The sequence below is a fragment of the Polistes canadensis genome, unplaced genomic scaffold (assembly GCF_001313835.1).
Source record: "Polistes canadensis isolate GaletaPanama2010 unplaced genomic scaffold, ASM131383v1 scaffold_400, whole genome shotgun sequence".
In the NCBI taxonomy this organism is placed as follows: domain Eukaryota; kingdom Metazoa; phylum Arthropoda; class Insecta; order Hymenoptera; family Vespidae; genus Polistes; species Polistes canadensis.
In genome coordinates, this window is record NW_014569947.1 from 864 (window position 1) to 27,320 (window position 26,457).

The 26,457-nt window shown below is 29.7% G+C and overlaps 5 protein-coding genes and 1 long non-coding RNA gene across 16 annotated transcripts in view; 3 read left to right on the forward strand and 3 right to left on the reverse strand.

Annotated features, from left to right (window-relative positions):
- Positions 1-367: 367 nt before the first annotated feature.
- On the forward strand, positions 368-2,340 carry LOC106792274. Of its 2 annotated transcripts, XR_001382270.1 has the most exons (4): positions 368-455; positions 710-826; positions 897-1,014; positions 1,117-2,340. It is a non-coding gene; the product is annotated as an uncharacterized LOC106792274 (long non-coding RNA). The 2 variants fall into 2 exon arrangements; XR_001382269.1 differs by lacking the exon at positions 368-455 and having other exon boundaries at positions 487-826.
- Positions 2,341-3,317: 977 nt separating this feature from the next.
- On the reverse strand, positions 3,318-5,469 carry LOC106792273 (ras-related protein Rab-30-like). Its single transcript, XM_014758579.1, has 5 exons — positions 4,839-5,469; positions 4,544-4,627; positions 4,179-4,362; positions 3,934-4,085; positions 3,318-3,872 (listed from the first exon to the last, which is right to left on the reverse strand). Exons 1-5 carry the CDS (start codon positions 4,923-4,925, stop codon positions 3,762-3,764), a joined length of 618 nt encoding a protein of 205 aa, XP_014614065.1. The 5' UTR covers positions 4,926-5,469; the 3' UTR covers positions 3,318-3,761.
- Positions 5,470-5,907: 438 nt separating this feature from the next.
- LOC106792266 lies at positions 5,908-18,024 on the forward strand. Of its 2 annotated transcripts, XM_014758552.1 has the most exons (17): positions 5,908-6,030; positions 6,817-7,043; positions 8,632-8,757; positions 9,261-9,446; positions 9,540-9,776; positions 9,862-9,966; positions 10,070-11,273; positions 11,650-11,761; positions 11,846-13,219; positions 13,306-13,548; positions 13,655-14,004; positions 14,141-14,405; positions 14,496-14,722; positions 14,811-15,052; positions 15,183-15,197; positions 16,101-16,614; positions 16,804-18,024. In XM_014758552.1, the coding sequence occupies exons 2-17, from the start codon at positions 6,879-6,881 to the stop codon at positions 17,136-17,138; spliced, it is 5,700 nt and encodes a 1,899-aa protein (XP_014614038.1). In that variant the 5' UTR covers positions 5,908-6,030; positions 6,817-6,878; the 3' UTR covers positions 17,139-18,024. The 2 variants fall into 2 exon arrangements, with proteins under 2 accessions (XP_014614038.1, XP_014614039.1); XM_014758553.1 differs by lacking the exon at positions 15,183-15,197.
- Positions 18,025-18,631: 607 nt separating this feature from the next.
- On the reverse strand, positions 18,632-20,568 carry LOC106792267 (probable asparagine--tRNA ligase, mitochondrial). Of its 2 annotated transcripts, none has more exons than XM_014758554.1 (4): positions 20,323-20,568; positions 19,561-20,132; positions 19,015-19,462; positions 18,632-18,918 (listed from the first exon to the last, which is right to left on the reverse strand). In XM_014758554.1, exons 1-4 carry the CDS (start codon positions 20,449-20,451, stop codon positions 18,658-18,660), a joined length of 1,410 nt encoding a protein of 469 aa, XP_014614040.1. In that variant the 5' UTR covers positions 20,452-20,568; the 3' UTR covers positions 18,632-18,657. The 2 variants fall into 2 exon arrangements, with proteins under 2 accessions (XP_014614040.1, XP_014614041.1); XM_014758555.1 differs by having other exon boundaries at positions 19,561-20,146; positions 20,323-20,401.
- A 143-nt stretch (positions 20,569-20,711) lies between these two features.
- On the forward strand, positions 20,712-22,753 carry LOC106792269. 2 transcript variants are annotated; one of them, XM_014758565.1, is made up of 3 exons: positions 20,712-20,892; positions 21,327-21,497; positions 22,272-22,753. In XM_014758565.1, the coding sequence occupies exons 1-3, from the start codon at positions 20,727-20,729 to the stop codon at positions 22,598-22,600; spliced, it is 666 nt and encodes a 221-aa protein (XP_014614051.1). In that variant the 5' UTR covers positions 20,712-20,726; the 3' UTR covers positions 22,601-22,753. The 2 variants fall into 2 exon arrangements, with proteins under 2 accessions (XP_014614051.1, XP_014614050.1); XM_014758564.1 differs by lacking the exon at positions 20,712-20,892 and having other exon boundaries at positions 20,899-21,497.
- Positions 22,754-22,764: 11 nt separating this feature from the next.
- Positions 22,765-26,457, reverse strand: part of LOC106792268 (serine-rich adhesin for platelets) — a 10,232-nt gene continuing 6,539 nt past the window's right edge. For all 7 annotated transcript variants that reach the window (XM_014758557.1, XM_014758560.1, XM_014758556.1 and 4 more), the window contains 9 exons: positions 26,118-26,259; positions 25,919-26,056; positions 25,385-25,829; positions 24,548-24,670; positions 24,216-24,467; positions 23,968-24,139; positions 23,515-23,703; positions 23,327-23,446; positions 22,765-23,260 (listed from right to left, as the gene is read on the reverse strand). In XM_014758557.1, the coding sequence (XP_014614043.1) occupies positions 23,087-23,260; positions 23,327-23,446; positions 23,515-23,703; positions 23,968-24,139; positions 24,216-24,467; positions 24,548-24,670; positions 25,385-25,829; positions 25,919-26,056; positions 26,118-26,259 (1,755 nt within the window). In that variant the 3' untranslated portion in view covers positions 22,765-23,086. The remainder of the gene's footprint in view (positions 23,261-23,326; positions 23,447-23,514; positions 23,704-23,967; positions 24,140-24,215; positions 24,468-24,547; positions 24,671-25,384; positions 25,830-25,918; positions 26,057-26,117; positions 26,260-26,457) is intronic.

Sequence of the window (26,457 nt, forward strand, 5' to 3'; positions counted from 1 at the left end):
TGTGAAAGGCATTTAAATTCCACCCTCGAGTCAAAATTTTGACGTTTTTTTGATTTCCAATGGGAATCCATATGTTCCAGTGGTTTAAAGAGTGGTTTAAATCGGTTTCCTCCCGTCGCAAAAATAAAAGATTTGTAACAGGAGCGCATGATGATACAAGAGGTATCAGGAGGTGGATTGATTTACCGACTGACATGTTCCGATGGTATCTCAGCGACTGTCGGTAACTCGCGTGGTAAGTTACCATCCGATATTCGCAGTCGATAAGTCGTGGTAGTACCTTACCATAGGATCATCTCAGTCGGTAAGTCACTCCACTTCTTGATACCTCTTGTATCATTGTGTGCTCCTGTTACAAATCTTTCATTTTTGCGACGGGAGGAAAATGATTTTAACCACCGAAACATATGGATTCCCATTGGATTTTAGAAAAACGTCAAAATTTTGGTTCGAGGGTAGGATTTAAATGCTTTTCACAGTATATATACATATAGTAGATATATTGATAGATACATTCATTAATATTTTCCCAAGCTATTTATTATTATTTATTAATTTTAATAGTCTTCTATAATAAAATATTCTTTATGGACGTTGTGTGTGTGTTTATTTGAACAATTGCACAGGAATTAAAAGAATACCAAAATATAATCATAATTTTAATTTATTTCAAATATTATATGCGCGTACATATACTCCGTTCTTTTAGGCAACAATATAAACACTTATATCGATTAATTAACAATTATTTTTTTTAATGCACTAATGCATTCTACGTATATTACAAGAAAATTGTAACCCTCGAAGTCATCACTTCGCAGAAACGGTAAAATAATTACATAATAATGATAAAAAAGCTAAAATTAGATTGTTTAATCTTTAATTTTATTGATTAGGTGGCTTATTCTTTTTATACACATGCGCATCGTTCGGAAAATCATATAAACAATATTGAATAAAAGAATTTACTTAAAGGACAAAGGTCCAGTTTGAAGGGGAATTTCGAAGAGGACGGTACATAAATCATATACTCCTAGCTTTTAAGCAACAATAGACACTTCTATCGATTAATTAACAATTATTTTAATAATCTAATACACTCTCTTTATATTTCAGCTTGTTTTAACACATATACACATATATACTGATTTAAACATTGCATACTACTTAACATATTTTGAATATTAAATAATTTTGATGTGATATTCTTTTGGATGAATATTCCCCCCCACCCCTCGAAGTCATCACTGCAGAGGAATGTTAAAATAAATATACATCAGTTTAATTCCATGTACATTAGTTTAATTACACGTAGAAAAAAGTGGTTATTTTAATTTAATATAAGTGTCATTAAAAACCGTTCACTCTAATTGTAAGTATAAAAAATCTTAACGCGAACTATTAAAAAAAAATGACAATAATCTGGACCTGGATTGGAAAGTAATGTTTTAAAATCAGAAAAAAGGATCAGAATACGACATTACGTTAGAAGTAAAACTTTTTGAATTTTTCTCGGCTTCAGTTGCTCCATCAGTGAATTGTAAAGTATTAAGAAAAGAGAAAGATTATAGCTGAAACAAAAAAATTATTTTATGCATAATTGATTTATTTTAAAATAAAAATTGTAATGTCTCGGATCCCTTAATGTTTAAATCTATTAATGAGCCATTTTTATATACATACACATATATATTTATCATATTCAGTATAATTATTATTAATTAAATATAATATTGTTTTTAAAACAAATTGATTTATTTTTAAGAATAGGAATATCTTTTTAATATAGATTTTAAATTATTATACGAAGTTATATTAATAACAATTGAGGAAATGTTGATTAACATGCTTAAATTGAAGAATGACATACTTTTAATTTGGCCCTAAATATAAAAATATAAGAACCTAAATACATAGATACCTATAAAAGAACATTGGTTTTGATCACAGACAAGATATAATTTAATAGTATGCTCTACAATATTTCTTGATTTCGATTTTTTAAATACAAACTTTACACTCGCTATGTTATTTGTCATATGTTATATACATACATGACATGTAAAGTGTGACACTGAATACAGTAATAAAAAACATCTATGATAAATGTCATATTTTACATAGTAGGCATAATATACTCATGATATCATATTTATTGATTACAAACAAGACAGAGAAGAGATATTATTTTTAAGATATAGTAAATAAGTAAGAGTTTGTCGATAAAATGTCTATGTTAAACATCACATATGTTTTCCAATCAAATTTGATACATTCACTACAATTATTATGATCATAATATAGTGTGTCTAATGCTATATGTAAATAAAAGTTTCTATAGTATTTATTCGTTATATGGTGTCTGTTTTAAAAAAAAATTAATATAGAATAAAAATAAATTATTTAATAATTTCTAAATAACATGACAGATTGATATGTATTTATTTAACATTTACGCAAATATGCAATTATTTCATGCAGCATAAAATTGTGTAGCATATTATTATAGTAATAAAATTATTTTCTTTTTGTTGGCAAAGTTAGTAAGATTCTTAAAGATTCGATGTATTCGTATAATATTAATGAATCAATTCGTTAATAGAAAATAATATAGAATAAACTAATTTTGCATTATTCGTAATATTTTTCAACAATAAAGAAAATAGATTATCAATATAAAAAGTAATGTAGTAATACATAAATTCATTATTTAACAATACTCTTTAGAAAAATGCAGCCCTTCTTATTCTTCAATAATTGTTTTACAATTGATATAAATATATGTATTATTCAATTTATACAGATGATATATAATAAAAAAATTAACAGGAGGAATAAATAAATTATGATTAATGTAATATTGAAAGAAGTATTAAAATTTTAGTAGTCTAAGATTCCTTATATCTAAACCGTTAAAGAAGCAAGTCTTGAGACTAGAGCAATGACCTAAAAAAATTAATAGATAATCTTGATAGTATCATCAATAATTACCAATTATTTGGTAAATAATTTTATGATACAATATTGAACAATACGTGGACAGAATCAATAATAAACTATGATGTATAAAACATGATTAAAATATGGAATAAATGTAACAAAACTTTGATTATTCAAATATCAGTAATTAAACAATGAAGAACGTGTGTTCTTCATATTTACAACAATGTTTAATAGAGAAAAATGGATTGCAATCATATTATTGATATTTCGTGAGCACTCTATAAAATATTTAAATATTCATATGTTCAAACTAATTCTCTTAATTTTAAAATTAGCATAGTAAACACATATTTGTATTGCACATGAGACATTAATCTAAAAAGTTGTCAATATTTTATTTTAGGACATAAACATTGTGTTCTCTCTCTATAAAAATCCATCAAAATTCATACATAACTATTTGTACTTCTGAAGCAACCAAAATCTTATAAAAATGATGACAGATCAATCAGACAAAGAGTATTCTTATAAAAATTTAACTAATCTGATAGTCTGTCATTAAAGAGAATACTACTATAACATGTAAAAATCAATTCACTCTAATAATTGAAATAGTATATGGTATTTCTGCTATTTACTAATATATAATATCAAGAGTGTGCGAATATAGAGTAATATTGTCTGAGCTGTGAAACATCGACTAGTATTGCATTTAATATATGGGATGAAAAACGTATAATCTTATTCTATTATATAAATATCCAATAACTGACAGTTCTGCTGAATTCATACAAATGACATATGATAGCCATAAGTATTTAAGAAAAACGACTGCAACCGCAACTATTAGTATCACCAATTGATGTAGTCTTTCCATTTATGGATGTTGCATTTGTTTCGTATCTAGGTAATTCCTTACTACGTGCTTGCTAAAATGAAATATTAAATTTATCAGTAAAGAAAGAATACAAAAAGAACAATAATACTTACATCCATAAGTTCGGCAGCAATCTCCATAAATAATCTTTCTACATTTTCTGCCTCTTTTGCTGATGTTTCTAAAAAGTACATTCCATGTCTTTGTGCAAAATCTTCGCCCACGGGTGTTGGTATTTCTCTATCTTCTCGATCTATCTTATTACCTTCGAATGATTTAATAAAATGAATATATAATTGTAATCAATTTTATTCTTAATATACTATAGTATTTAAATATTCTCTACTCTTATACTTACCTACTAATATCCTTAAAACTTTGTTATTTGCATATTCTTCAATTTCTCTTAACCAGTCAGGTAAACAGTCGAAAGTAGGTTGGCATGAAATATCATATACTAAAATCAATGCATGAGCAGATCTATAATAACTTTGAGTTATTGAACGAAATCTTTCTTGTCCAGCTGTATCCCAAATTTGTAACTGTAATGAAAATAAATAAATATCTAATATATATTTATCACACAATATAAAAAATGCATAGATAAATTTTTAATTCTGTATGATATATGCATACATATCACGTACATTTATATATATATATATATATATATATTTTTTTTTTTTTATATTTAATTATGAGATATTATATGTACATGCAAACCTTGACTTTTTCATTTTCTACTTCTACAGTTTTAATCATAAAATCTACACCAATTGTTGCACCTTGACCTGGAGGAAATAAGCCCTGTAAAACAAACAAAGAAAAGATATCTTTATATAATAAATTGTTTATATTTTATTAACGAAACATTAAGCAATAATCGTAACATATGATACACGAATAGTAAATGTTCAGTAACTAAGAAGTGAAATCATTTCTTTAATAGATCGGATGATGTCATACGGGAAACCTAAATGGAAATTATACGAGAAATAGTTGAAATAAGAAAAATTACCTGGGTAAATCTGCGTACAAGACAAGTTTTTCCAACGCCGGCATTGCCCACCAGGACAACTTTGAAAAGAAATTTGTAGTCCTCCATCACATTTGCACCGTATTTTATCCCAAAACGATTTTACAAAAGTGAGTCTACCTATACATTTGCAAACACAACACGCGCACTTTCTACACTTTCAGATTACCTTGATGGTTACCTTCAAATTACAACATACTTGGAGAAAGAATTTCACGATATCCACCCTTTTGATATCACGAATGAAAATGCATTACGATATATTTGAATATATACAATTAATTTATATTGAATTATTTCACTGTAGCGTTCTAATTCTATACAAATCTAAAATACGAACGGTTAATAATTGCCTTACAGCAGGTTTAGAACACTTGGCCATTCTGTCAAAACGATTGTATTATCTATAGTTGTTATTACTAGATCACAATGAGCGCTTTCTATAATTGCACACACAAGTGCATACACGAAATATGCATGTAGGTATGCAATACATACTATACAAATTTAAACGTATACACAACAGTTATAAGTGTTTTCATTGGTTTATTATACTTGGATTGGATAAATGAAATTCACGGATAGAAGAAAACTAAACCACCTGATTTTCTTATTTTATAATTGGCAATTGTTACAATTAGGTATTTTAGTTAAAGCTATTTTCAAAGCAGTTTTTATATCGTAGCCAATAAAATAGATGCACTCATTGGATGACTTATTAAAACATTATGCATTAAATACAATGTTAAAAAGTAAAAATTATATACAAATTCGTATTATATTTATATAATGATTTATTTACAATAATGATTCATTTAAATTTATATTTTTTTATTATTAAGATAAAATTACGTTTTCATGGAAACATCCTTTTCACTAGCGACAACTACGCCAGCTATCGAATCATAGTACAGAATAGGATAGACTATTTAAACTTTGAAACGAAGATAACGATTGGTTCTAAGTCCAAACAGCGCCTACACTCGATCAATTTCCACCAATGAGCTTAAAGGTTATTTTATTGCAGTACCGTTATAAGATACAACAAAGGTATGTCAGCCATTTTAAGTGAATCTCGTTCTGCGTAAGCAGTGGTGTTCGTGTAATTTTCGCTAAGAATTTATCATAATAATTTACCTCGTGATGATTCTATATTCGAAAATGCGTTAATAAGGTAAATTTTAATTGATATTATTTAATATCAAAAGGGACGGTTTCTACGAAAGGTGAAAAATAATTGTTTTCATTGTTATCAAAATTTGTTACACGGGCGTTGGGAAATCCAGATGCGTGGTAGTTTCTCTTATGTGACTAATATTTCTCTCGCGTTGTAGAACAGAATTGTGTTAATATCGAAATTCAAAACATGGACATATAGTGTGCGTAAATTGATAAGTTTATACAAATAATCAATAAATCATTAATGGAAATTCATCAATTTCCAAGAAGTTCCAGATATTACATAAATAGAGATACTATTGTGCTAATTTCTGTTTCGAAGTTGATAGCACAGGCGTCGTTTTTTTAATGAAATAAATGATCTTAAGAAAATAGTTTTATTTTTGTTTTACTTATCTGAAGGTAGTGAAAGTGAAATTTTCCTAAATTCATTATTGAACCTATTAATTGCTTCATATATTTATATTTAAATACATTTGGATTGTTCATGCTGTTTTAATAGTGGTTTATGTATTAATTTTTATATACTAACATATAAATCATTAAAGTTAATATCAAGGTGTGTATATTTGACTACAAACTTATTTATGAATTGCATTTCATAAGAAACTTTGTTTCTGTTATGCAAAAAATCTCATTTCAACTATTTTCACATTTTACACAAACACACATATATATATATATATATATATATATAAAGTAAAAATTAAGGAGTCATAAATAATTAACAATATTATATACATTTCATTACATTTGTTTGTTGTGTTTCATTATACTATAGTGCGGTAACTGTGATTATTCGGACAAGGAATTGGTGCATTTATTTATTGGCAACTCATCAAGATGACATCGGCAAAGTCTAAAGAAATAGCTGATGAGTATATCTCATCACTGTCTGATCTTACGATTAACAGCAAGCCGCTTATCAATATGCTTACTATGCTGGCAGAGGATAACGTTGAACATGCATCTGCTATCGTCCAAGCTGTTGAAAATCATCTTCAAAAGGTTACTTATATTTTGTAGTTGCATTAAGAAAAACATATTATTTTAAAATTCAATACTTATGTCAAACATTCTTGTAATGTGAACATTATTTTCTATTTTATATTTTTGGGTATAACATATTACTGTATATCCATTTGTTGTAATTCATGCTTATTGTAATGTCATGAATAATTAAGATAATTAATTAATCATTTAAGATTATTTTATGTATAATTAGTTTAGCAAGCTAAACTACAATCATTTCTTATCGTCCATTTTGTGTTTATGACAAATGGATATATAGTATTTTGCAAATATTATAATTGCTTTTATTAATTTTTCTATATAAATATCGTAATACATTAGTATTCATATGCATATATAGTTCAACAGATAAAGATAAAAGATTTTTATAATTTACAATATTTATACAATAATATTGTACTATTAATATATGTATGCATTTTAGAATCGTTAACAAAATTGCAAGATCATAGTTTGTTTCATTACGTAGACATAAATGCAGTATATTTTTTCCTGTGATAATTTTTTGGAAATTATGATAAAGTATTTCAAAAGCGTCTATCATGAAAGCAAATATAGTTTTGTAATTTCACAATTAACTATATTATTATTGCAATTAGGTTATGTAAAATGTTAGATTACAATGAAAAGAAAACAATTTGAATCCTATCTTGTAAATGCGACAATGTTATGTGTACAAGATATATGATTTAATATTTATCTATATAAATAACAGCATACTAATTAAGAAATTAAATTATATAAAGTCAGGTACTGTGATAAAATTAAAGAATATGTTTTTGTGATATTGAGTATTATGAATATACAATACTAGCATGGAAATAAAATATTGTTTTATATTATTGACCTCTATGATGCTATCATTTCATTGTGAATATTTTATGTCTCGTCTCTTTTTATAAATAAAATCTTAATTATCATTGCAGATCATTTACAAAATTCGATACATAATAAAAAAAAGTGTGATAATTTTTAGTACACATTAATATTAATACCTTATTCAGGTTTTTAAATTTAAGCCACAGTGAAGATTATATGTCCCAAATATACATCTACACTTTTATGTTTAATAAACGAATAAAATCTATATTTAATTAGCATTATGAACATTAAGTATTGGCAATGAAATTACAAATTCTCTATCTTTGCAATACTTCTTTAACATGGATCAGCTTTATAAGATGCTTAACACTTTGACTGCCATGCTGAAATTTATTATTCAAGATTTCATAGAAATTAATCTTTTATTTTCGATGTTCCAATTAAAATTTCTAATTGTTCAATGGGGCATTCTTTATTTCGAAGTATATTTTAATTAGTAGTAATGTTCAAAATGCACTAACTGTACATTTTCATTCAACTTTTAGAATTGTAAGTAGTTCAAACGCTCTGATCACCAATGACCACCATGGTATCACAGGAGAAACCATGGCTGGTGATATATGACCAATATAGCAGTCAAAGTGTTAATGGGTTTATTTATTTTATACTCTATTTAATATCAAAACTTATGAAATGATTTCAATATACACAATAGAAGCATGGTATGTTATTTTTTTAATAGGTGAGGAGCGATATCAAGTTACCTGTACTTTACCTCATTGATTCTATTGTGAAGAATGTAAATGGAACTTATCTAAATCTCTTCACTCAAAATATTGTGAATACATTTTGCGGAGTTTTTGAAAAGGTAATGTTTTTTATTTTATTTGATTTATTTTATCTTTAATAGTAAAATTAGTAATGTATGTGTGTGTATACTGTGATTTGAATTTTGTCATTTTTTTAATTTAGAAAAACACATCTTTTACATGTTTATATATAGAAAGAGATTACTTTTTGCTTAACCAATACAGGAAGTTAAAATGTACTTTCTCTCGTTTATAAACTTCTACATTCAATTTCATAAAAGTCTCTCAGGTGTTGCAAATTTTATGCTACTATAAGATAATGGTTTCATCAATATGGCATTGAACTCACAGTGTCATACATAAAGACTTAACATGAACTCTTGCACTAAGGTGTAACATTTTTTTATTGCAGAATGACATTATGAATTTCATTATTTTAGTTAACATTATTTTATTTTACTCTCTTTATAGTATTATATATAATATATAATAAATAAATAAAACCCATTTATGAATTAAAAATGAAAAACTTGTATTTGCTAATAATTTTTTAATGGTTTAGGTGGATGAAAATACTAGAGCTAGTATGTGGAAATTACGACAGACATGGAATGATGTATTTCCTGCTAAGAAGTTGTTTTCATTAGATGTACGAGTACAAAGTATTGATCCTGCTTGGCCAATCACTGCCTCACCTACAAGTATATCTTCAGGTTCCATCCATGTTAATCCTCGTTTTTTGACTATGGTAAATTTATTAAATATATAAAATTGTATTATATATACAATTTTCATTCTTTGTTCAAATTATTCATTATTTAAAATCATTGATTATTTTTAGCCTCAACAAACGGCAACATCAATTGTTCAACCAATTGTATCTCCAGTTAAATTACCACCAGGCGACCCAGTAACTCCTACAGAAGCTGTTATGCGAGAACAATTACTAAAGAAGCAAAAAGAACTATTAGAATTACAAAAGAAAAAAATAGAACTGGAATTGCTTCAGGCCAAAGCTAGTTTGGAACAACAACAGAGGCAACTTGATAAACAAGCTGGAAGTTTGAAAACAGATATAGTATGTTGAATAAAAATAAAGCTTTATGTTTTTCTTATAATCTATTGAAATAAATAATGTATATTAATCTATTTAATTTTTATAGATTGTGCCATCAACGACTGTTAGCTCAACTACAGAAAGTACTACTCAAGCAAAGCCTACAACATCTGTTGTATCAAATCCAACACCAAAACCGGTTACAAAACAGGTAATTTTTATTTGAAATATATATTAAGATAATAGCTAATTATTTAACTTGTTTTTCTCTTTTATTTCATAAAAATGTAATCTAATTTTTATATAATTTGTAGTTTCCAGCTGCAGCTGCATCACTGTTGAAAAATGCAGGCACAAATAATGGTCCACGAATTGCACCAGCAAGTAGTATAGCAATAGCATCTGCTAGGCCAATGTCACGTGATCCTCGATTGAAGACTGCATCCGTTCAGGAGGTGACAACCGCGGATCCGCGACAACGACAGAGTACGACCGGCCAAAAGGAGATCCGGGGTGGTGAAGGCCAAACTCAGTTAGCGCCAAATATAAACACTGTACTTTCAGACCAATTAAAACAGCAATTACTTTCGAAACAGGCTGTGACTAGCAATATCAACAAGCCTCCGACAAATCTTGCCGGCTCCGATACACAAACGATAAACGCTAGTAATAATAATGCTAATACGAACCTCAACAATAATAATAAAAGTTTCAGTGGTAACGCAAATAAAGATGCTATCTCGCATCGAACAAGTCAAAAGAAAGACCCTCGATCGTCTAGTAATAGTAGCAATAACCTAAACAGTAATTGCTCCAAAAGTGCCCAAAATTTATCAGTCAATAGCAGTTCTTCGAATTTGTCAGCAAGTAATAGAGGAGGTGGAGGAAGTGACATTAAAATAAAAGACGCGAAGAGTTTAAGTTCACGAAGCTCTTCGTCGTCTACGATTGATAAATCTTCCACTTCCTCTAAATCTTCATACAGAAAAATAGGTAACAAATCGCGTTCTAAACAACCTCAATCGTCCCCGAGTAAGGTGCCGAAAATCGACAGGGATTCCAGTCCAATTAGGTCTAAATCACGTGAAAAAGACAGTGGAGATAGTTCACCATCTTCGCGTACCTCTCCTCAGTCCTCTTTCCAAACTTCGAAAAATCGCAAGAAGATAAAATCGAGAAAGCGCAGTCCAAGTTCCCCATATAGAATACCCCGGCGTAATGATACAAAATCCAATTCAAGCTTAAGCAGTTCAGGTGGTGTTACTGAGGAGGAACAATCTGGTTCATTAATAGTATCTCCTCCTCATCCACCTGCATTTAAAGAAATCAGACCAAACGCTAGACAAAGAAATTATGTACGTCGAAATAAGGATGATAGTCTTAGTCCAGAACGTTCACCTGTTAATTCTGGGAACGTTCAAGTTACCGCAGAACCAACACTAGAGTCATCCAGTAAAGATGAAGACCTCAGAGCTACGTTGCCCCTTCCTGGTACTAATACATCCGTTGCTGAAAAGAGTGAGTCTACATACTGTGATCAATATTTTCTATCGCTAATTATAATTTTCAAACGTTTGTATTTCTCACACTCGACACACCTCTCATCTAAATTATACCTAGTGTAACTTAAATTAATTTTTAATACCAAAGTATAATTATAATGCATATTAAAGATATCTCTGTGAATTTATTGATAATATAAATTAATATATATTTTATTTTACAAGACGAGCGTTTTTAATGTGAAGCTTAAGATTTCTACTAATCACAATTTTCAACATTATCACCTGTAGTAATTGTATGCTATAAAATTGACAGAAATAACCAGAAACCTTAGGATTACGTTGCTACACTTTACGTTAACGCCAATTATTTTATTTTCAATTTTTTACAGAAGAAGATCTAGATCTTCGTGTCTTACCACCAGTTAATACAACTAAAAGACAAAGTAGTGAACATTTGGAATCAACAGTAATTAAAAAAACAAAAGCTGAAAAGTTTGATGCGTAAGTATTGTTAAAATAAATGATCAAGACTGTGATTTAGAGAAAGAGAATAATTTTTCATTTTTATTTTATTATGAAAAATAGATTGTTTGGAAACGAAGATGTTGATTTAAGAACATTGACACATCCCAAGGCTGGTCGACCACCAACACCACCACCACCAGTGATTTCTGGAGAAGACGGCAAAGATAGTTGGGCTAAATTAAAAACTCCTTCAAAGAATGAAAGAGAAAAACAAGTGAATAATAATGATGACAAACGGGATAGAGATCGTAATAGAGATAGACTGGGTCGCCTTAGACTTTACAATAAATTACCAGATGACCCCAAAGACAGACGAAGAACATTATCTAACGAGGATCAGGATACTCGACCTGGTCGAAGAGGACGTGAAAACGATAAACCTGAAAGAAATGAGGATCGCAATATTGAAATAATAATGAAACAAGCTGCAGAGCAACTTAATCAGGGATTAATTACGAAAACACAATACAATACGTTAATTCAAGAGGTCTTACATATGAGTGAAGATCGGAAATTGAGAGCAGCGCAACGTAAAGAAAAAGAAGCAGGTTCCATAGTATGGGAAAAAGGAGTAACACTGGATATTAATACAATTGATCGTGCAGCTGCTTTTAGTCCTACGAAAGAAAAAGAAGTAATAAGAAATAAAGATCATCCTATTCCTAGAAATCCAAATGGTCCACGATGGCAAAGTCAGCCATGGCAACAGCCAGGTCCATGGGCTCATCCACCAGGTCCACCTTATGGTGGTCCTCAAGCGCACTTTAATGCAGATTTTAGACCTGTAGGACCTTGGCAAAATCCAAGACACTTTGGCCCAATGAGGCCAGACTATCAGTATCACGGTTATAGCCACAATATGGGTCCCAATCCTCGATTAGGACCTGGTATGATGGGTCCAATAGGTCCTAATGGTCCTATCATGTCTAATCTTTTACCAAATGGACCAATTGGTCCAATGGGAGGTATGTCAAATCCTTCTTTGTCATTATCAGGTATGAATGGGCCTGGAATGATGATGAATAATGGACCAATTCCAAGTCTAATGTCAAATCCAAATATACCACCTATAAATACTGGAAGAAATGTTTCACCAAATACTACAACAACAAAATACGATCTTGAGGATGGAGATCAAAATTATAATGCACTGCCGAAAAATCAAGGTTCACATAGTCGTGAATTACCTCCACCAGACACGCAATTATTGGATGAAATTGCACGAGATACTATGAAGTCTATAAATATTGATAATATCCCAAGAGAAATCAGATATTATGGTCAAACTGGTGTAGTTTTCATGAATTGGGATGACCCGAGAGAAATTGGATTCCAGGATGGTGTAAGACGAATTTTAATAGATGATAAGGATACTATTACCTGTGCATTTAATGATCAATATAAAGAGTTCATGTATGATGGCGAAGTTCACAGGTAATTATCTAGAAAATAAATTTATATTGTTAACCTTATATTTAAATGTTATTATGATCATATAATATAATAATCTATTTTTCCAGAATAAAATTAGGTGCTCCGACGAGAGAACTGTATGTCGATGATCGTTGGTACGAATGTTATTTTGGTGGAATGCCAGTAACTATAGAGCTTGGTGGTAAGAAAGTAAATGTAAAACTAGAAGGTCCTCCGCCACAAGTAAAGATCGGTACAGTTAAAAGAACAGATTTAGTAGTAGCTAAAATTAATCTCATAATCAATGCTAGAAATATGGTTCCTGTCTTTTTGGATGCAAAACCACAAATGTAAGTAATTTCGAAATAATAACAAATGAGACATATCTAAACAATTATATATATGTATGTGTTGTGAGTGTGTGTGTTATATTCACTTATAACATAATTTTTACAGATTTGAAATTGAAGACAAGCCTCATACATTAGAATTCATAGACGCCTTACAGACGGTACTATTAAATGGTCGTCCATTTAAAGTTGAATTCGGAGGATTACCTAAGCCCATTGTTGTAAGAGATAAAAAACATTTCATAAGATTTTCTGTTTTACCACGAGGTATTCGTGCTGGATACGTTAAGATAGCAGGAATGAGAGGTGAAGAACCTATCGAAGCACCATCAACCCCACCTTTGTTAAATCAAAAATCTAAAGTTGATACTACACCTGCTCCTACTCAACCACCATCTTTAGAACAAGAATCTACGTCTCAAGATGGTTCTGATCTCAGATCTACACCTAAACCAGGTAAGTATTATTCTAATTCATTTATTTCAATCTATTATCTGTTTAGTTTCTTCAATGGAAAGCTATCTTTGTAGAACGAATCGTAAGTACTTCTATTATTTCATTCCTATTGTAGTAATGAATCGATCGATTACAGATTTACAATTGGACATTCTATCATCTGTTCTACCGTCTGCAATGGCACCATCATCTGGCTTGTCTTATCAAGCAGAGCCAATTGAAAATCCACCTACGTCAACTCCAGCTTTATCATTGCCATTAAATATGAACGAATTATTCCAACGTTTAGTTGAGACTGGTATTGTACCAAATATTACAGAGAAAAAGAAAACTGAAGAAGAAGAGAAAAAAGATCCAGAAATAATTCCAGTTTCATTTGATAAGCCAGAGACGCTTAAAGTGTATGTCTTAATATTATCTACATATCTTTTTATTTTTATTTTTATTTTAAGAAGCATAAACAAATATTTTTTGTATATGTGCATTTACAGAAAACAACCAGCCATAGCTGCTGCTTTGTATAGTGGAATGCAGTGCAGTTCGTGCGGTGCAAGGTTTGCACCTGAATTAGCTACACGATATAGTCATCATTTAGATTGGCATTTTAGACAAAACAGGCGTGAAAGAGATACTGCAAGGAAAGCACATTCACGACCTTGGTATTATGACGTTAGCGATTGGATACAATTTGAAGAGATTGAGGATCTTGAAGATAGAGGTATATATTCATTTTATACATATTTTAATTTAATTAATATGTGGCTTTGGCGTTAATTGAATGAATCTCATTCTTATTTTACTTTCAGCTCAAAGTTGGTTTGAAACGGAAAAACAAACAGCTGAAACAGAAGGTATTGCTACCGAAGATACCCCACAAGAAACGCAACAACCAAGTGTTCCTACTGGCTCCGATGAAGATTCTAGATGTCAAGTTTGTCATGATGCTTTTGAACAATTTTATAATGAAGAAAAGGAAGAATGGCATTTGAGGCCAGCAATTAGTTACGAAGGGAAAAACTTCCATCCACTATGTCTTGAAGATTTTAAGGTATGCTTCTCGTATTCTATTTCATTATTTTATATATTATAATTTTCAGTTTCACGTGTCTGAAGACAATGATTATATTGATGTAATTTTATTAATAAATTTTCTGTTTGTTGCATTCGTACGAAAATAGGAAAAAAGTCTTGTGGTATGTGCTTCTTAATTAATATTCATATGTTGCACTTCCTCAAGTGTTTAAACATTCGTAGAACTAGAATGAACAGTCTATAAGCCTGACCTTGTCATAGTACAAAGTATCTTTTCTTTCTTTTACGTTTCCCACTTCGTATTCACTTTATGCATATGTGAAGTGCAAAACACTTTTATTTGACAGAAAATGCACTGCCGAAATTATAGATGAAAGTATAGAACAGTATATATCCAAAACTTTTTTATTTCATTGAGTGAATAGTCTGTTTATGTTTCTTCGTAAGAATATAAAATTGTATTATTCAACGCAAACAGACTTTTTATTCAATCTAATATATTTCTTTTTAATAAACATGAGTTCTAAATTCTTTACTTTCGTCTATATCTTATCATTATATTTTATAATTGATTTAAATTATTACAATTTAACTTCTTTTTTAATCTTGAATTAAACTTGCAAATATGTGTATATAGGATGGTAATAAAGAGAGTCTGATATTTTACCATCCTGTATTTAATTTTTAACAGCAATAACAAAATATTATCTTTTAATTATTATATATGTCAGCGTTACATAGTATAATTCAGTTAAATCGTGGAAACCTTATGTTTTATCCAAAATAACTAAGCATTTTTAGGAAAGCATATAAAAAAAATATGACTACGTTTTGGAAAATAATAAGTAACGCTAACATATATATGGTATATAATATGTGGTATAAATCTAATGTATATAATAAATCCAGATACTTTTTAGATCAAAGGTAAAGCACTACATTTCTTATTACAGGATATTTGTATTGTATATAAATTTTGTGATTTTTATTTGGACATACCTAACTAATGGGTAATACTTAATAATTCATATAATCAACCATTTTTTCTTGTTTCATAACTTTAGAGAGCTTTGGAAAAAACTGCTTTGGCACTTGAGGAAACAATTGGTGAAATGGAAGATGAAAAGAAAAGTGGTATAGAAGAATCTATTATAGAAGAAGATACACAAATTCAAGATTCAGAAATAGAAAATGTTATTGTTAAACAATCGTCTATTGAACCAGAAGACACAGTGTTAACAGAAAAACAAAATACTTCTGAAATGGAAAATGCTGATGGTTTCATAGGTTTAGAAAATTTGGAAACTGAACAAAATGAGAAATTGGATGAGGAAATAATCGAAAGTACAGATAATGAAAACTTAAATACAGAAGCATCAGAACAAGTAGATATAAAGTTACAAACGGATGGAGAACAATCTCCAAGTGAAGTAACTGAAAATAATTTAATTGAAAATAATTTATTTGAAAATATTAAAATCAAAGAAGAACCATTAGATGAAATTGAAGAACAAATAGAAGAACAATTTGACTTTACTAATGTAGAGATTAAAGAAGAACCTACAGAGCTTGAACCAGGTAAATATTTATTTTTAAATACATTTATGCCAGCTAATTTATTTAAAAAATAATTTAAATGTATATAAATTGCATTTTTTTTAATTGTATTTCTAAAAGATGATATATCCTATCTAGAAATATTATTTTTCTTAATGAAATTTGTGTTTGTTATTATGTTGTGTTATGTTAATGAGAATGTTTTATTAGATCCAGAAGAAAGCATAATCAGCGAGCCTGCAACAGTAGACACAACATATGCGGCTGTGAAAAGTTCTATTGACGGAAATGTGGAATTAGATTCTACTCCAGCGACATTACCAGCAGCACCATCTCGTATAAAAATTAATATTACGAAACCCTTGAATACTGTCAAGGAACCTGAAGAACCAAAGGAAAAACAAATTGTTGAACCTCAAGTTGAAGAAAATACAGAGCCTTTAGTGCCTGCTTCAATTAAGCCCTCTTTACTAGGCAGAAAACTGTCTACCTTACCTCCTGTAGAAAAGGGGCAAGAACTCTCTGGACTCTGTTCTATAATGTAAATAGTACTTGTAAAATATTTTACGTGAATTTGTGGAAGCCCTTAAGGGTTTGTGTGAAGTATGCGTTTGCGAGGATGATTTATTCATAAAATCGTTTAATGTTAAGTTTCAGGTATTATATATCACCGTTTATGCGATTCGTACGACATGGTGTTAAATGTTTGTTGAAATATTTAGATATCGTGCGTACAATAATAGCTACATCTTAAAGTGTTTATTTATGATTTTTCTTTCTTTTATACTTCTCAGCTTTAACATTTCACGTACTACTACGTGTATTAAACATGATCATTTTTCATTTATTGTCGATTATAAAATGAAAAACATCACGTCGTAAGGGTTAAGAATACTTTGTAATGTATGCAAGTATGAATGTACATGTGAATATTCGCCGTTATATGTAGTATGAGAGGAAATGGTGTAGCATGTGTATGATGCAAGTGATAAAATGATTGAAATGAAGTAATAAGGTGAGGTAGCATTCCTATTAGTATTGAGTGCAATCACAATTCGTGACATGTTAAGAAAAAAAATGAAAAATGTCACGAAGATTTACGATGGTCTGCACAAGACTTATTGAGAATTTCGTACTGTTTGTACTTTGTAAGCTATAGAAATTCTGCATAGGTTAATTTATAAAATCACTACTYGTTTGAGAGGTGCTTTGTGGAACTATACACAAAAATCATTGCACCTAACAGGATTATTTATAAAGTATCGAATTTGCCCGAATCAATTGTTAAAAATGTACAAATTGTGTGATATGTGATTGTCTGTTGCATTGTACATACTTTCAACAAAGAAATGATCACTACGAGATTAGATAAGATACAAAAATTAGTACTAGAGTCATTATTTTGTTGTATAAAAGAAGACTTGTTGATTATTCGGGTTTTGACTTCCTCTTTCGTTACTTATTATCCTATAGTAACCTCTACAATATCCTTTATGATAATAACAGTTGCAGCGTAATTAATTAGTGATTTGGATTTTTAGCCATATCTAGGAGTACTTGGAGAAATAAACAAGAAAAATGCTAAAAAATTAGTCTAATTTAGTTGATGAAAATATCGCTATTCAATAAAGAATTTTTTTTAAATAAAGATGACTTGTTACGTTTTATCTCGTATTCCATCTCAAACTTTCTACCATATAGAAATAAATGCCTATTTTAAACTTGTTATGTAATCTTGCATATTATATAAAAGTTGAATACTATTAACAGGCATTATTAAAGAAGTCTCGAAAAAAAAAAAGAATATTACAATGAATTATGAGTGAACCTAAAATAAATCGAGATTTTGTATGTAATGATTGATAATTAAAAAAAAGATATGAAATTCTCATTTTTGTAATGCATCATTGAATGTTATCCGCTAATACAAATATTCGTTTGTATCTATCAAAACATTTTTACCATTTTCATTTTAATCCTGTATCTAAAATTATTTTCCATTTACATGGAAAAATGTTTTAAGTTATGTGAGAAGTAAATCAACACAATCCTGTAAAATTTTATTCATAAACGGCAATTATGTGGCCATCTGGGAAAAGGAATTGTATCCTTAATATTTGTTATTCCCAAGACACACTGCAGAAATCTTTCAAAACCCATCCCAAAACCCCCAGTGGGTACATTGCCATATTTACGTATTTCTAAATACCACGATAGATTATGATTAGAAGGTAATTTTAACTTCAATTTTTCATAATCATCTTCACGAATGCTTCCTCCAACTAATTCTCCAACAATTGGTACTAAAAGATCCAGTCCTGCAACCTTTGAATGAAATTTATAAACCCGAAGACAAATAATATGTCCATTACATTTCTTAATAATTAAACATTACTTACTGTATTAGTTACACTATCTTACCTTAGAAGAATCATTTAAGCATTCTTTCATATAAAAAGGTTTACCCTCTTTTGGCCAATTTATGACAAAAACAGGAACATTATTATTATGTTTTACTAAAAAGAGTTCATGTTCTTTAGATAGCATCTCTCCGTATTTGATAGGATGCTGTAATTGAACTACATGATCATTTAAAATATTTACTGCTTCGTCATAAGTCATATATCCAAATTTACAATTCAACCATTGTGGTTCAACTGCACCAATATAATGGAAATCAGAAGGATTTCGATCAAACATATCTTTAGTTACTGTTTTCATTAAAAGTTCAACTTCTTCCGTTATTTCTTCAATATTTGAAACGAAAGCTCTTTCAGCTTCTATCATATAAAATTCTGATAAATGCAATCTTGACTTCGAATTTTCAGCTCTAAATGTAGGTCCAAAAGTATATACCTTTGAAAGAGTTCTGAAAATACCTTAACGTGTATAGATTCCTAAGAATTGTTGAAATAATAATAATAATAATAATAATAATAATAATACATCATTTATAGTTTCAATCACCTTGCAAGTACTTCTAACTGTAATTGTCCAGATACAGTTAAATATGCTTTAGAATCGAAATAGATTTCGTCTAATGACATACCATCTTTCTTCATACTTTCAAGAACTTCTTTGGAGTCAGGTTTAACAGTAAAAATTTCACCCGCACCTTCACAATCATTAGAAGTTATTATAGGTGTGTGAATATGTATGAAATTTCTATTTCTAAAATAATTATTAATAGATGCAGTAGCTACATCACGCAATCGTAGTAAACTACTGAATTCTTGCGTTCTAGGTCTAAAGTGTAAATATTGTCTCAAGTATTCTGCATCATAAGGTTTTTTTGGTATTAATGGGTATCCTTGGCTAACATCACATGTACCAATAACGTATGCCTCATTAACTTGTAGTTCCAATCTACCATTAGGTGCTAAACCCAATACACCTTCCACGTCAATACTACTTCCATAAGTTAAATTATTTGGCTTAGAAGATTTAGGTATAACAACCTGGAGCATTTCATTGGTTGATCCATCATAAACATCACAGAAAATGTTATTCTTCATTTTCCTCAGTGCATGCACCCATCCCTGAATAAAAAATGCTACATTTCTTGTCTATTAAGAATATCTTTTTAAAAGTAATATAAACTAAAAAACATATATGAAATATAATATGAAGAAAAATTATTTAAATGTAGAGTGATCGATGAATCAAAAGTTCTTAATTAATAATAAATTTCATTAATAATTAAGGACATATAGCAATGGGGAAGCTAACCTGTATTTTTGTACTTTTTCCAACGGGTTTCTCCAAAATTAAATCTGAAATTCTTGAAAAATTACGCGCATCGTGTTTAAGAAGATATTTTTGTATAAACAATAATCGTGTTAGATTTCTAAAAAACATATTTAAAGAAAAATATCTCCTGAATTAGAATCACAATAAAAATCAAATTTCTTTCATTTACACATATGCAAGTACAAAATGGAGTCTTATGCAATTTAGTAACGATATCTGAACAGTAGATACTAGATGGAGCTGTAAAAAACACAATTATTTTGTGAATTTTCCATTAGTAATGAAATGTGACTAGGTAATTTTTAAAATTTATTTATAATAATGATGCAATAAAGATACAACAGAAGCATAATAAACAAATAACAAGAAAGTATAATTATTATATGAATAAAGCATACATTTTATTAATCATTAGCTGGTTCTTAACTGAACACCAACAGGTAGGAAGTAGTGGGGGAGGAAACGAAAAGGATCAAGCGAAACTAGCCGACTATAAACGAATAAATCCGAACAAAAGAAGCAATTTCAAGCACGTTCGGGTATATGAAGGTAACTTCATTCGAATAATATTCTCGGTGCAGTGCGTTGTGAATCAATAACGTCGCGTGGTGTTATTTTATTTTTTTCGACAAATACGCGAAAATTAGCATTCCCGCGTTGTCGTAGTGCCTGAAGCATATTATTAATACAAGAGTATATCTTAATCTTTGATTTTGTTTTGAAAACAATTTAATAAAAAATGGCGGTTACAAGTGACGCGCTACATAGTACGAGGATGGCGTCTTACGTATCGTCTAGCGTTTATCACGGTTATGTCCCTATTTTGTCAAAAGAAAATATGTTGAATCGTAAAAACGAGTGCAATAGTAACACCAGTGTACCTAGTACCACGAGTAACCATAATGGTTCAGCTATGGAAACGGATGAGGGATATGACTATTCTGCGGCGTCATGCCGTCTGAATAACGATTACGTGATTCCAGAGGCGTCGTCGAGGAGGCTGCACGAGGTTAACAATAAACAGCAATCCTACTGTTTATTTACAACGGATCAACAACAGGCGGTCCATGGCGCCGACGCGATGCGAAGTAGGAACCGGAAACGGTTCTATAACAATAGCGGTTCAACGATAGAAATTAAAAGATTCTGCCCAGGTAGGAAAGATACATATTGTTGGGAATCTCAAGCAACGAGTACGTTTCATAATTTAATAACTGCATAACTGCTTGCACGTTAAGTAATATGAGAAGGAACATGCATATATTGTTATATTCATCCGTTTAATTAAATCTAGCAGTGCTTGTTCCAATTTTTATTCGTATGTATTTCAAACGATTCTTGTTAGAGGTCTCTGTTAAATTCTATTTTTGCCTCAGCGCGGGAAATAATTTAAACAGTAGTAATTTGTTAGAAAATATTAATATTTATAATTCAATATATATATAATTAAAATATTTGACAAGTTTACTCATTATATGACGTTCAAATTTGTATCATATACATTTTTGCACATTTTTTATTATTTGCAATTAAAGTTACCTATTTATATATGTGTACATAAGTAAATGGGTGTCAAATACTATGCACAATCAAATTTTGAACGTCTACGATTTGTAAATGATTTTGGTGAAGAAAATATCAAATTAGCTTTCGTTTATGGGCTACTGTATTTACATCTGACTACAGATATTTGCAGTTGACCCCAACATTGAATTTATTTTAAAACCTGTTGCATCCTGTCTTCTACTTTACAGTGGGTAAATGGTATGTGGTGGAAAAAATAGATGCAAAATTTTTTCATAACCTTGTGAAACTATTAATATGTTTGGTCTTTTTGTACTGGTAAGGATACAATCTACTGATGCAATGGATGGCATAGGAGATTACTAATAAAATGAGTTGATAAGTTAGTGGGTTTCGTTTCAGAGGCAGCTGCGTTTGCTATGGTACAGGGAGTGCAAAGGACTATGGATTGACCACGATGCATTCTGAGTCAACATCATTATGCTTAAATTCCATCAACGATAAAACCTTGGATCATTCCTCGGTTATAACTGAAAGCTGCTGCGGGGCAGCAGGTAATCATAGTTTAATATATAATCCAGATTATAGACAATTATCATCAAGCAATGGTACTGAGTCTAGTGATAGCAGTGTGGAACTTGGGGAATTATTGTTCGAGACTCATGGATGCTCTATATATCATCATTACAGACAACAACAATTTGCAAAACATGATATTGAAACAGAATTTTAATTAGGTTCTTTATCATAAACTTTTTTCCATATCTTTCACATTACATTTGTATTGAAGACCATATTTCTTTGTTACATACTTATACCCCTCCCCAATGTGTCACTGCTCTGTTTGTGTGCAATAAAATAAAAATTTACTTTTTGATACATAAAAGTTTATTTTCTCTTTGTTAAATATATCCTGCAATATGCATTTTTGAATGCATATTAAACATGAAGTATTAAATATAAAGACAACTTTTATTGCTTAAATGTTATTAAAAAAAACATACTTCATTAATCAGACTGATCTGCAATTGCGTCAATATGTGTATGTAATTCACCATCCATGCATTTTTATCTTCATATGATAAATGAAATACATATACAGTATTTGATCTAATGTATATATAAGCTTTTATATATTATGCAGTTTTTGAAAATTCGTTAAACTTTGCAATAGTATAATGAAATATAATGAAATAAATACTTATGATATAGTTAATGATTAATAACATCGACGATGTCGTTTAGCAGTTAATTTGCCTCTGCCGTGTTCATCTTTTGTAGTTGTTTCATCTTCATCACTTTCTGCTAAGGCTGCTTCTAAAGTTCCTATAGCTGCTCCTAATGATAATGCTACATCATCTTGGATTTGTTCATTTTCTTCATTGTGATGTATCTAAAAGAAATATTTAAAATCAAATACTTCACATTAAAATATTTTTTTGTTAATATAATAACATACTTGTTGATTGACAGAAGATTCAGATCTTGATTGATCAGCTTCTGCTAAGTCTTCATTGCAACCTGGTTTAAGAGCAGATGCTGAACCAGTAGCATTGTCGTTATCAAGGCAACTCGATGTCTAAAGAAGTATAAATCAAATTATTGTTAATACAGAACATTTTTAAATATGTTTTGATAACTACTTACAGGCATTTCTAAGCGATCTAATAATGGAACTTGTGCTGTAGGAGATGACGAAGGGCCAGCATGAGTTGATACAACTAATCCATTTAATGAACATTGATTTTCCATATTAAAGCCGAGTATAGCACCCACATCCGAATCTTCGTCACTTGACCGACAACTGTCACTCCCTGTTTGATCAGCTGCTTCATTCTGTTTATATATGTTAATTACATTAATTTTGTATCAACTTTGACTAATTTGACTCTTTCCTGTCGTAACAGTTGCAGAAATAGGTATTCAATTTCATTTTGAATTATTACTTGGATTATCACTCTGAATCTTTAGTTCCGGAAATATCCCAGATTTCGATAAAAAAAAGTTAATTTTAAATAAAATAAAAATTTCATATATTAAAATATATGTATTTTACAATATGTGTATTTAAATTATGGAAATATAAAAATATATTCATACCTGAGCATTCTGTTGTGGTTGTGTATCTTGCAAAAAACGAAGACTTATCAATAAAAGAGGAAGTCTTTTGTCGTCGCTTATAGCTGTAATCTCTTTTAAAATCGTTAATAAATTGTCTGGTCTTTTTTTATTAGCTACAACAAGTGACCTAATGACTTCTCTCATTTCAGGACTGTTTAGAATAAATATCAAAATTTTATGAATTTATTTTAACATTTATAGTTATTCATTAATTAACTGTAGGTTACCTTAGATTATGTAAAAAATATTCATCGTTAGTCGCATGTGGTAGTCTAAATGAACTATGGGCTTCTTCTCCGGAATTGTCGACTTGTGATACTTCATTTGTTATTATATTACTTCTCATAGTAGTATTTTCTCTTTCTTGTTGCTGTAAATTAGATTGTTGTTGAAGGTTTAATGAATATTGTGTTTCTGCTATCGTTAATGATGGTAAAGGTAAATTATCTGCTCCCTGTTCACGATTTCGTTTATCCTTCCTAAAAAAATATTTTAAAATTATAAATTAATTCAAACGAGCATTATATATGTATATTATTATTACAATATATTAATATACCCAAGAGAAGGATGAACTACACCACTTGCAGTATTTGCAGAAGTAGTAGAATTTGAAATGGATGCTGTAGTAGAATCAGTTATTGTCTTCGCACTTCCAGAAAGTAAGTTTTGTCTTGAGTAACTGAAAAAGTTGAAAATTAAAAATGAGTATAATTATTTCTTTTTTCCCCAAAACATTTTTATAATTAAAACAATTTAGTAATTATGATAGATTTAGTTTTCATTAAAATTACAACACGCTTTGTATTAGTTTGATGGCCACTACCACAAAAATGTATTATGATTATAATTTTAATTACATGCACAGTATTAATGGTTAAAATTACATCCTATTTAATGAAAAATCCGTTGGCAATTTAATTACATACCCTTGGGTTACCTACCAACGTATTTTCTTTAACTAGAACACCACAGTGCTATGTAACTAAAGTAACAAATACTTGGTGCAAATAATTCCAACAATAAATAAAAGGGAGAGTAATAAGTAAAGAGTATAGATCGTGAAATTTATTATTCTATATGATAATACATTAGATATAAAGAAACACAAAAGACGATAATGCGCAACTTTGTCAGTGAGGTACTAATTTAATGATGTTGATCAATTTCTGTTAGAAATAACATTTACTTTGATGAATATTTTTTACAATGATTCAAATTTATTTAAAATTTTACTCAAACGTTAATGAGGTCTTAGTCATTTGTTATACCATATATATATAATCTCAATAAATATAGTTCTCTTTAAAAATTTGAATAATTTTTTTTTTATACTGTTATAACGTATATTTTTTCTCTGTTTGTGCTAAATTTATATATATAAGGCTTTGATTACCTTCGAAAGTTATCCCAGTAGTTGTTTGCTCTATTTCCCGGTGGTACTTGATTGTTCAATTGTTGTTGTTGATGCTGTTGAGAATTAGTACCTACTACTGAGTGAGAAAGTGCAGGAGAAGTATTAGGTAATGAAACAAGATTTGGTAAAGAAGAACTTGGGGGTAATGCTGCATCTAATGTATCAGCAAGATGATGCACACTGCGGCTTAGATTAGAATAGTCTTCCTGATTTTCAGAATTATTGCTTCTTTGTACTCCTTGCGATTGTCTTAATTGTAATTGTAGCTGAGTAATTGCTGTACGCATAGATTGTAATTCCCGTTGTTGTACCCACAAAAGTTGACAGCACTGTTGTATAGTTGTACCCATTACTTGCAGTTGTTGTACTTGAAGTTGTTGTACTTGAGAATTTAACACTAAATTATGATAGTGCTCTGCAGAACCTATATTAAAATCCAGTATGCAATTCAATATTTATTAATAAATATTTCATTCGATAAAAATCGTTACTAAAATCTCTCTGTTGTATTACCATGCTGTGACTGATTCATAGGTAATGGTGGATATCCCCAATAGTTTCCAGAAAACCCATTTTCCATCGTTGTTGCTTGAGGACCAATATCCATTAAATTGTCTAACATTTCATCTATACTTTGTTCATTAGAGCCACCTGTATGAATATTAAATGAAATCAAAACTAATATTAGATTTTTAAGATATTCCATACTTGCCTGTAGCAGCAGCAGCAGCAGCGGTTGCAGGCCACACGTTTGTAGGTGTACTTCTATGACTAATACGTGAACTAGAACTTCTGTGACTATTTAGATCTGAACCACCGACATTGCGATTGACGCTTGATACTTGACCTTGATCCTATATTTCGATATACACGATTACATTAATTAAAAAGGGTTGTTATGAACAACGTTAAAATAAAATGCGATATGCATATTATTTCAATTAACTTAATTATCAATATTCTTGTCCAAAAATATATTAATATATAAGTCTCAAAGGGAATTATAGATGGTTAATAAATCTAATGAACAATTTATTTTGAACTAGTTGTAC